Raw genomic sequence first — 12,175 nt, forward strand, 5'->3', positions numbered from 1 at the left:
ACAAACCAAGCTGAACATTGCATTAGGTCCTAAGTAACATTGATCGATTCTCTTCGTCGTTTTCAAATTGCCGTCTGACGCGTCGGAAACACCCCATAAGCGTCGATGCAACAATTCAGTGCCAACATTTCAAAGGGGCGTAATTGCATTTGTAAACAATGACTTTCGTCTTCGATTTCTCGCAAATGAAAGCTCACTCATGAAAATGAATGACACCAGCTAGCATTAGTAATTTGGAGGGGTGGGCTTTTATTTGCGAGAAATCGACGGCTAAAGCCATTGTTTACAAAAGCAATTACGCTCCTTTGAAATGTTGACACTGAATTTATAAATACGTCGGTTTCATAGTCGGTCGATTTTACCTACGTGAACCGATTTAGTCGAAGGGAAAATCGGGAGGATTTTCTATGGGGATGTTCCAACCAACCAAATGGCTCAAAAGGACTTTGTCATCCAAAAACTTGCCAAACCTCGTTCTTCCTTTTGTCACATTTTATTTCACACTCCAACTTATTCGCAATTGCAATCAGTATTTTAGTATGTCATCATCCATTGCTTCTCCTAACTTATGACGATGACCGGCGACGGAACAGCTTAAATTAATCATTACCTTTATAAGACTATTTCCGCGAGTGCGCGCGACTTATTTCCACTAAAACTGAAAATACCCCTCAATCGGAACGAGAAAGTGCCAATGCTCTAGAAATGCTGCTGTTTGGTTGTGACCCTCTTGTGCTGCTCTGTATTCGAGGGAATGTCTTGTCAGTGTCGTAGGGTAGTGGTGCACCGCGTATCGGGATTCGGACAGACTCGAAGGATAAGAAGAAAAGAGCGAGGGGACTTCGACGAGATCACACGCTCACTTCTCCGAGCTTCGGCCGGCGATGGTCCTCAGTAGCCGGTTGCCGCAGAGGAAGGTAAACAGCGCCAGTGGAATGAGATAGCGAATGGTTTCGAACATGTTCAGCTGGAGCCAGAAGACTCCGAACAGGGCCAGGATGCCTCCCAATCCCAGGTGGAAACCGATCCCGCTGAGCGAGCAGGGGAAATTGCAAATATTGGCCCTAAGTTTGGCCCACAGCAGAACCAGCAGGGCGAGCGGAGCCAGACACAGACCAGTGAACAGATCCGAGACCATACGGGGTGGACGTTTCTCCGGGGCGCGGAATTGGTGAATGATTTCCGGCAGGGGCTGACGGACCGTGTTGGCGGTTTCTGGGAAAGACAAATCGTCATGTTTGATACTGAAACGGTTTATAATACTGAACTTACCTTTGGCGAGTTCTCCGGTGAATTTCAGACTCACATCAGCGAGCAACCACCGGAAGGAGTTGGAGATCAGGGCATCTCCGACGATCAGTTCAACCGAGTAAACTCCGCTCTTGTAGCCGAAATCGTTGCTTCTGGCTCCGACATCCATCTCAAACTTGTACGCCTTGCTGGAGTCCGCTTCGGCGACGAAGATAATCTCCTGATTGGTAGCCTTGTTGCGTAGCAGCACAAACGCTTGATGGACACTGACCGACTTTCCGCTGACGTCGTCAACGAGCACCGTCTTCAGCACAATCTTCTGCTGTGAATCAGCTGCCAATTCCGTGTCCAGCTTGCTGCCATAGGTAACCGTGTGCTTCTTAACGGCAGAGGTGCTATCCGAATCTCCTACGCCAATTTCCAATGAGCTAACCTTGACTTTGCCCAAGACGTTGATTTTCACCGTCTGCTTGTAACCTCCAGCATCGACATCAACCTTGTACTGGCCACGAGCTGGCTTCACCGTCTTTAGGCTGTACGTAAACACGCTGGGATCGCTATTACTTGGAACCATATTCACCTTGCTGACCAACGCTTCGCTTGTTGCCTTCGAAGTGACAGAAATGCTCACAATGGCCAAAGCCGGACTCAAAGGCTTACCCAACAGATCGCTTACTTTCACCATCAGCACGGGAGATTCTGGCAAGAGTTGCCCATTTCCGGACAGCTTGACGCAAATGGGAGCGATAGCCTTCTGAGTGGAAAGTGTATTCAAAGCTTCCAGCAGAATGCTCACTCCCTTTGGAGTTTGAACCGACGAACGGGACAGGAAGTAAGTTGCTAATTTGACCGCCTGATCAGCATTAATCGGAGCTGGCTTATTCAGACTCGCAGTCAATTTGAACGCGCCGTTCACAATCAAAGCCGTAATGCTCAATCCTCCCTCGAACTGCAGCATCTTTCCGTCGACTTCATCTGCCTGGACAAAGGCATCCTCAACACGATCGTAAGCAAAAGCCCCATTAGTTCCCAGCTCTGCCGCCACAGCAAATGCATGGCCTAGACTGTTCAAAGAATCGTCCTTCTTCAAAATAGCCTGCAAGTTCTTAGCCAATCGTGCCTTTGTGGCTTCATCCACAGAGACACCCAAATACTTTGCCGCATGCAGATTGAAGTAGACTTCCTGAGTGGAACCGGTATCCTTCTGCAGAGCGGCCTCTACAGTTTGCTTGACCTTTGTCGGAACCGTTTTACATCCGAAATTCTTCCACGACCCGGAGTAGTAGAAATTCTTCTCGAAATCATTAAACTTAGACTCGAGGTAAACCGCGTCCAACCGGCTGCAGGCATCCGGTGACTTGTCGGCCACATTCACCGACGAAAAGTACACCGCCTGCAGATCGGACGATTTGAGACCATCGGTGAAGATTTTCTGATAACGATCTTGATCCGCCGGAGTGATGTATTTGGATACGGTTCTCGTCGTCCAGACGGACGATACCAAACAACTGCCCAGCAGTATCGCGAAACCTAGCGGAAGAAAAAAAAATCGAATCAATTTTCCGCACACCACACCAAAAGAAAAAAATCCGACATGTTGATGACGGGAACGAGAATGAGAAAGGCGTTCGCCTACCGGCATCGATGCGGCTCATTTACAAATCTCCATTTTTTTTACCATTTCCCAAACTCAATTTTCCGAAAAATCACCTTCCAATCAAACACTTACCTAGGAGTTTCATTGTCGCACTGAAATTAATCCGAATTTACACTTAAATTAAGACGAAAAATCAATTTTTCTACGGAAAATAGTTTGCTCCTGGTGTGAACAAACTGCCGACAGACTAACCACGTCAGAAGCTAAACGTTGACGGAGACCGTCGCTGGATGATGATGATGATGACAAGCCGCGGTGGCCAGGACAGTGGCGGGCGGATCGTGGTCATGCCCCCATCAATGTTTACTTTTCATCAGTCGAGGTTCGTAGGGGTGGGGTCAATGTGGAATGCACGATTCGAGCAGTTAAGTTCATTCGATCAGTTCGAGATTGCATCATAAAAAATAGTAATGTGTACACACAGAGAGTATAGATTACCGGAGTCGGTAAAATTTTACTGGGTTTTCAAACAGCTGAGTTTTCAGTAATCAACACAGTACTTTTTGATTTAACTGAAAACTCCTTAAATCGCAGAATCTCTGAAATGTCAAAAATTACCGTTTTGGTCAGTAAAATAATTTCTGTCTTTTTCAGTAATTTATTTGTTAACATATTTTGCCAAGTTAATCAGTATTTTTATTTCAGTAGGTACACACTTAATCACGGTTTCCATGTTCGGTAATTTTTTTTACAGTTCTCGAACTGTAAATCACAAAAATTAACGATCGTTCAGCTATTCTCAATAAAACTACTAATGGTCAGTAGCTATTGCTTCATTCACCGTAAAGCTGTTATTTTACGGTAAATTCAGTGCTTGCTATTACCATAGAGGTAACTGTTGCTATAACTGTATTCAGCAGTTTGTAGCAATAGCTACTGACCATCAGTAGTTTTATTGAGAATAGCTGAACGATCGTTAATTTTTGTGATTTACAGTTCGAGAACTGTAAAAAAAATTACCGAACATGGAAACCGTGATTAAGTGTGTAGAGTCGGTGTATAATGAGTCACGCCAAGAGTGAAGCCAAGTCTGCCTATCGAACTGTCAAACCAGCTACCTATCGTGCAAATTATACAAAAATTACGATGCTATGAAAGATCCACAAAAGGTATTGCAATAAAATATAAAATATAATCGAAGAAATGATAATAAACACGCAGTGAGCATTCAATTGTCATGGAATACGTTTCACGGTAACCGCAAAATACCCAATAATGACTACATAGTAAGCATTTTTGAGGGACACTAGGACTACCCATTAAATGAGTAAAAAGATTACCCATTTATGAGTATTTAATATTCAAAAATGAATACTTACTACTTATTTTTGTAGTTGTAATTACTCATAAATGGGTAAAATTTTACTCATTTAATGGGTAGTCCCAGTTTCCTTCGAAAATGATTACTATGTAGTCATTATTGGGTATTTTGCGGTTACCGTGTTGGTAATGATCAGTAATGAGAATTTCTACTATTTTTGATAAGATAATTTGACAAAATCATTGATGTAATGATTTACTACAGCCGCTATTATTTTTGAAGTTGATGTAGAAGCATATAGGTAACTCTAAGACCAGAACACCCCGGGAGCAACTAAACAGCTCCAGTGTAATGCTAATGTACCCCGAAAATTCTAAAGCCCTACAGTAAAAGTATGGACGACTGTCACCACAAAACTGAAAAAAGCTGTTCCAATCGAGCAAAGCGGTGCATTTTGACGGTTCGATTGGAACAACTTTTGACAGACGTCCATACTTTTACTGTAGGGCTTTAGAAAATTCTGGTACTCTGGTTCTGTCAAATCGAATAATGGTGGAGTAAATTTACAATTGGTCTTATTTTTTTATCAACTTTTTTTTTTCCCGTTTTTAAGTTTTTGTTTTTTTTTTAACTTTTTATAAAAACATTGATATTTTTTCTAATAGTCTTCCAATTGACTCAGCATGACGGGATCGGAAAATGTCTATCTATTTATGTGTGTGAGAGAGCGCGTAAGACATTTTTCTTATATGTATTTCTCGGCAACCACTCTACCGAATTGAACGCAACAACAACCAAATGAAAGCTACCATGATTCTATAGCAAGCGATGATGATGAATTTTGATATAATTAAATCGATTGAATTCCAAGATACAATACAACACCAGTAATACGTCTCACTCAAAATTTATTCTTGGTTTCCTTTCGACGTCCACATGAAGTGAAACAAAAACATGTTTTCTGATGTGAAAAAAGTTGTGCCACCAACAATGGCTGACCCCATTGTTTACGTACGGTGGAGACATCTACAATTTGCAAGTGGGTACGTGAAACTAAGGTTTTCTGTCTAGATGCTCGGGGGGTGGACCAGAAGGTCCCGAAGAAACGAGCTCAACTTTTTGGCTCAGCTCTGGTACTATCTTCGGTCCCAAGCTAATCGATGCACCCCTCAAAACACAGGGAAATCCACGAACCCCTCATTTTATCTGTCAAACTTTCATAGCGAATCTAAAAACAAACATTGTGTAGTACTGGATTTTATACTAGAATGGGATACGTCAATCGATTTGCTTGGGACCAATAGGCTAGTCAAGTAGAGAGCCGATTTAAAATCGTTAGTTTCGTATTGATTGTTGGTAGAAGTCCTCTGTTTCCAAGTTAAAAGAAAAGGAATCTTTCAAAAACCGTGATGCGAGTTCAACTGTTTTTCTCTTGGCGTGACTCATTATACACTCTAGTAATGTGTTTGACCAGTTTTCTGAAATCAGTAGTTTATTTGCTATGGACGAGTGCCCCGATGGATTTGAGTTCACTCACTCGAGAAAAAGTGACACAAGCTGCGGGCAATGTTTACTAATCATGAACCTAGGGGCAAGACGGCTATACTCAGAGTTAATATTTTCACAGCGAGTAAATTTGAGTAACTCATATTTACTCAAAAGTGATCAATGCAGTCTCATATTCATCCATAAATTAAAAATTAAATCAGAATAAACATACATTATCTGTCAGAGTGTTGAAGTGATCCTATCCGTATTTCATTTTGTATTCTTGCATCAAATACTCATTAATCCATGTGTATTTCTTTTCAGTATGAATTTTTACTCTTATATGCATGGTGGGACTATGGACTATGGTGGGACAATAAAGTTGAAAATCGGAAAAAGATATCTCTGGTATGATCTCGAGAAACGAACCCGTTATTTGGCGTGATTTACGATGGGTTGCCAAGGATGTATTATTTCAATTGTTAATTTCTGCATCTTATATAAATAAGTTTTCATTCGTGGGCAATACAGTCCTGGAATCACACAGCCGTTGTCTTCGATGCCACGTGAAGTGAAACTTTTATGGGGCACTGAAACATTTTGAATCTTGTTGGTGGGTATGCAATCTGCCAAAATTTTCACAATGGAATGCCTACCATGCGCATCAAGACGTTAAATTATGGTACATGTTCACTTGAAAATCCAATAATTATCATCGTTAACCAATAATAAGCATTCACAGATTTGCATGCTACGACACAGGTTTTGTGGATGGATATCCGGTATATCATGTTGTTGAATGATGGCCGTAGATTTTCCTCGTCAAACGTCTTTGCTTGACAATCGTGGAATACACACAAAACGCACAAAACAAACAGGTTGCTATGTCACCGTGCATTGAATATTGAGCAACTCGAGCTACTCAGAGTTACTCAAAATTTACTCCAGTATGACTCATTATCAAAAGCTGTCTTACCCCTAGTCATGAACACTAAATGTTCATGAATAATGATGGTCGATCAGTGGCTGAGATATGAGCGAAAGAAACCCAATCTCAGACACATTCAGTGGTTTGGTGTGGATGCGTAATGCCGGTAATGCCATGTACCAAATACAAAGCGACGAAAGCTGGATCGGAAGGCTGCCAAGCTCAGGTTTGTCGGATGCCGTGAAGTATCGAAGGCATACCGCCTGATGGACGAGACGACAGGAAAGGTAACTGTGAGCCATTATGTGAATTTGCTTCCTTCTGGTGGACCCGTGCGGGTCCGGGTGAACCAAATGAATGAGCCAACGTCAACTGAATCTGATGACGACGCTGTCTGGGACGCTCATGATGAACAAGCGAAAAAGCAAGTGTCCGTGAAATTGAAGAACAGTCTGATGCCATACGTATAGTCGAGAGCATCGATAACGTCGATACGCCTCCACCGTGGAGAACAGAAAAAAAAACTATAATAGTGATGATGGTTTCAAAAATTTTCACGGTGAGGGATACGATTGCAATCTTAAGCTGCATTTATTTTGCGATCAAATTATTTTATTCAATTCTGGTAAATGGTAAATGCTACGCTAGTAGAAAACTTAAGGGCTACTCCTCGGGCTACTCAATAGACATATATGGGGCTGTTAATTAACTACGTAGACAGTTTTTTTTGGGATTCATGGCCCCCTCCCTCCCTTTGCGTAGACAATTGTCCATACTCAATTTTTAAAATGTGTATGGGCTGTGGATAACTGCCAATCCACCCCCCCCCCCCCAAACTGTCTTCTTAGTTTATGAACAGCCTCTAATATATAAAAATTAATTTATGGATGATATTTTCTCTTAAAATCGCCTAGGACACTCTACATTTATGGTGCATCAAAAGAGCAAATTTTGGAGCTATTCCAAAGCGGTATGCTTGTACAGCAGAATTTTTTCTTCAGGAGGAGCCAAAATCGTTGAAGCAAGCGTTATCAGCGCCTAGTGGTGCACAACGATGATGGAAGAGCTGGCATCAATAGGAGAAAACGAAGTTTGCGACTTAGGTGACCTACCGGCGAAGCCACACCATCGGTTGCAAGAGGTTGCCAATGGCATGATGTCTGTTACAGCCAAGAAGAAGATGATTGTCAAGCAATTCGATGTAATAACGGCAATTCTTAACGGCAATTCTTAACGGCAACCTTGAAAAGGAGATCTGCATGAAGCAGCCAAGCTGAGTCAGAGTATGTCGTCAGTGGTATGGAAACCAAGGTATGCCATTTAAAGAAAAGTTTGTACGGGCTCAAGCAAGCGGCTCGTTCTTAGAATCAGCGACTGCATGAGGTGTTAAAAGTGGATGATGTTGAGCGATATAAGGCAGATCCTTGCCTGCGAGCTGATTGCAAGTGGTGCTATGTTCTCGTGTATGTGGATGACCTCATCGTAGCAAGCGAGGATCAACGCATGATCGATGAATTGAAGCGAACGCTTGGGAGAAATTTTCAATTCAGCTGCCTCGGTGATGTGAAGTTTTACCTCGGAATCGACGTCGATCGAGACCATGCTGGAGATTTTCTTATACACCTGTGGAAATACATTGAAGACGTTATCTGTTCTGTTAGTCTACAGAATGCAAAAGTGTCCACCGTGCCAATTGATCCTGGGTACATCAAGACGGAAGATAACGATGACCAGCTCCCAAATAATCAAGAATAGTTGGACAGCTGTTGTACATCGCAGTCAAATACTGCGGTGTATGAGCATGTCGAAAGCAAACCTGCGCTCAGCTACCAGCTGATCATTGTTACATTATAAAACCAGCTGGTTAAACCATAGAGGTAACTCTAAGACCAGAAAGTCCCGAAGAAACGAGCTCAACTTTTTGGCTCAGCTCTGGTACTATCTTTGGTCCCAAGCTAATCGATGCACCCCTCGAAACATTGGAAAATCCACGAACTCCTCATTTTATCTGTCAAACTTTCATAGCGAATCAAAACAAACATAGTGTAGAACTGGAATTTATACTAGAATGGGATACGTTAATCGATTTGCTTGGGACCAATAGGTTAGTCAAGTAGTGAGCCAATTTTTAATCATTAGTTTCGAATTGATTGTTGGTTAAACCGTTTGCACGCGGAAACATCAAGTAGAAGCTGAAATGGTAAGAGTTTCAAGAGCCACTGAAGATTTTGGCAGGTTCCACATTTCGTCGAGAAGGTCTAAATATATGTGGAAAAAACCATACTACCAGTTACCTCTATGATACTACTGACAAATAAATACGTTTCTTTGAATTGTAGTTCAAATTGATCAGTACTTCGAATCCAGTCCGATTGTGCCCATTTCCGATGATAGCGATTTTAAGGCTGTGTTCCATTTGGTGAATTTTCACTTAAATTTGACACATCGAAAAAAAAATAATACACGCAGAAAAATTTACCGTCGAAACAAAAATATTTGAGGTAAATTTAAACGTAAACTCAGTTTGTTCTGGCCACAAACATAAACTAGGTTGATTTCAAACGTATTCTATGTTTGAATTCATTGATAATAATGTTTAAAACAAAAATAATGTTACGTTTATTTTAAAAATATTCGTGTTGAAAATAAACGTGAATATTTTTGATTTATTTGAAAACTATATGCGATCAAAAATTAATATGTTTATTTTAAACATGCTTTTCATGTTTAAAATAAACAAACATATTTTGAAATTATTTGGCATTTGAATGCTGAATAAATCAAAATAAAATTGATAGCAAATAAATAGAAATTTCTGCTATTATGGAAAGTCTGTGGATGTTTGGATCCGGGGGGCCGTCGGGGTGGGTGTCCGATCAGATCCAGTTCAGTAAAACCGGTAAAACTTTGTGATATTAGCGTCATTTTTCGTTTCTGACGCTGGTCCTCATACCGGCCTCTTTCTAAGTTTAGTGTTCGGGGATGATCTGCTTTTCTTTCGACGTCGGGTGGGGGGTGAGGATGATATGGGGATCAGCATCAGAAACGACGGATTGACGTTAATATTGTGATGTTCCACCGGTTTTGTCGAGCTTGGAGCACTTGCTTGCGTTGGTTTCCGGACCCTCTACTTTGGTTTCGCCGCTTGCAGGCCGTTTTCGGTTAAGTTTGCCGAATGTAAACAAGAAGGAAAAAAGGACACGCTAAAAATTGATTACCCAGATTATGTATTGTTGAAATAAACATGCTTTTGAATTTAATTTAAACATACATATTTTTGTTGAAAACATGTTTTTAATTTACTTTGAACTATTCATATTTTTATTTAATAAACATATATATTTTTAACTTAAATGAAGAAAATTTGGTTCCGTGATGTGCAAAAGATCTCAATAACAAAATTAATAAAAAAAAACTAACGGCAAGAAAGTGGATCAAGGGCATCAAGGCACATAAGTTCGGTTGTTTGAAATTGACCACTTTGTCAAGCACTTTGGCGTGACTTTCTACCAACGATTTCACAAAACTGGACCAACTAATTTCTATTTTTTTTATGAAACGCACAAATGTTGGCTACTTTTCTCGAGGTTCTAGAAGAAAAAATCTCAAAATAATGTTTCATTTCAAAGTTCGAGTGGTAGTAAACGTCATTTTATCTGCTCGAATGAAGTGGTTAATTGGATAATAATAAATCGTAAGTATTTTTTTAGATAAAATAATTTGCATAATTGAACCACCGACCCGTGATTGTTTATTTAACAAAGATATTGTTTATTTAGCCGATGATTTAGCTGTAACTGCTCACAAAGGGAATCCCGCAAATATTGATCCTTTTCCGGTAATTTGAAATCTATTCCATGTAACAAATAATCATTATTGATTGATTGCTTTTGAAATTTTAGGATGAAAAACAGCGGCGAATCAATCAGCCAGTCTATCGGAGACATTTCGTTGCTCTACAGTGGTGCAAAATGTTAGAGAAGGTCCTGGCAGGTTTAGCTGAGGGACGCCGAGAGAAGTGCGCTCAATTAGTACTACGAGGATCTCAAGTGGAAAATGTCTAAAAAACTGCCAATCCAATCCGACGAATATGCAGTTCGGAACCAGATAATCACCCATATTCCTGTTTTCGTTCGAACCGTATTTTCCATAAAAAAAAACTTTTTTTTGTATGGAAAATACGGTTCGAACGAAAACAAGAATACGGGTGAAAAACAAAATAATAAAAAATAGAGAAATAAATGAAATTTTAATTTTCAATTCTTATATTGATAATACATATTTTGAAGTTGATATTAATAAGAATTTAAAATGAAAAAGGATGTTATTATATTGAAAATACTTGCTTTTAAGTTAAAAATATTTTATTTTGAATTAAAAATAACAGTTGTTATTTTAAATATACTGTACTCTAATGTCAAAAGTTTGTTTTGAATTAAAAATAATCCGCTTTTAATTTCAACCATGCCGTGATTTTCATTTGACAGTAGAACAATTTGTTTTGAAAGTTTCTACTTTTAAAAGCCTTGAGCGGGCAACTTTTGAACTCACAATTGGCTAACTTTCAATTTAAAAGCTAACCGCTTTCTACCAAAAAGAACCAACGCAAACTTTCAATTCCACCGATGCTTTTTTTAATTTTACGAACTATTTTCCTTTGTGTGTATGTGTCGTACACATACTTAATATGTGTACACATAAAATCCATTTGTAACCGCACATACTATTCATTTGACTCATAAGTTTCATGTATGCTTCTGGATGGATTCTGTGTATGTGTCGTCACATGAAATTCATGTGGAATTTTACATGGAAATTCGTCAATAATAATGTGTGGAATTCTATTAGTGTATGTTTTTGAGGTTCTTTACAGAAGAAAAATTATCAAAATATTGATTCACGACAAAGCGAGTGGCCAAGTACAAGTGGTTTCCCTAAAAAAAACAAATACCATAAACGAACTGTATCCCGGATGGGTAAACTATCCCAACAATGGTTTGGATGCAACCCCGAACACGATCGTTAAGATCTCTTTTATGGTTATTTTTATTAGGGTTATTTTAAACTGCTCGAATGACCGAGCGATGATTTTTATCTCGAAATGTATGCTCTGCATACCCGAGATGTTTTTTTTAAGACAGGTGGGCAGGAACTCACGGTCTCCCAGTGTTGGTGAGTTCTTTGCCGTTAATTTTCACGAAAAGTTCACTATTTTGCCATACAGAAATTCAAAACAAAAATTTTTATCTGCGGATTTGGACAGTTTTTGACTTGTTTCATACGACCGGAAGGTGTATGCTGGTTACAAATGCCGTGCCAAACTGATTTCCTGCGCAATTAATCAATCTTTGATGTGAATTTCGCTAATAAACACGAGGAGCATTTCTTATAGCAAAACTTGCCATAACAAAATGGGCGGTTCATTTTAGTAAACAAACTAACACTTCTTCCGACTGTGGCACCTCTCTTACTCGCCTAGCTGCATACCGGCCTATTCAATAATTCCACCCCTGAAAAGACATTTCTCGCGTACCTGACAGAAGAAAGTGACAGCTACCTGAAAAAAAATCATAATCATCGTCATCATCAT

The 12,175-nt window shown here is 39.9% G+C and overlaps 1 protein-coding gene across 1 annotated transcript; it reads right to left on the minus strand.

Annotated features, from left to right (window-relative positions):
- Window positions 1–474: 474 nt before the first annotated feature.
- OstDelta (oligosaccharide transferase delta subunit) lies at window positions 475–3,126 on the minus strand. Its single transcript, XM_065230069.1, has 3 exons — window positions 2,981–3,126; window positions 1,273–2,781; window positions 475–1,215 (listed from the first exon to the last, which is right to left on the minus strand). The coding sequence occupies exons 1-3, from the start codon at window positions 2,991–2,993 to the stop codon at window positions 860–862; spliced, it is 1,878 nt and encodes a 625-aa protein (XP_065086141.1). The 5' UTR covers window positions 2,994–3,126; the 3' UTR covers window positions 475–859.
- Between the last annotated feature and the right edge of the window lie 9,049 nt (window positions 3,127–12,175).

Source organism: Ochlerotatus camptorhynchus, unplaced genomic scaffold, assembly GCF_037179485.1.
Source record: "Ochlerotatus camptorhynchus isolate MF236.1 unplaced genomic scaffold, CSIRO-AGI_Acam_v1.1 ptg000328l, whole genome shotgun sequence".
Taxonomy (NCBI): domain Eukaryota; kingdom Metazoa; phylum Arthropoda; class Insecta; order Diptera; family Culicidae; genus Ochlerotatus; species Ochlerotatus camptorhynchus.

Coding starts and splice junctions, on each gene's coding strand:
- OstDelta (XM_065230069.1), bottom strand. Junction 1,216..1,272: donor CACCGGAGAACTCGCCAAAG/GTAAGTTCAGTA, acceptor TGTCTTTCCCAG/AAACCGCCAACACGGTCCGT.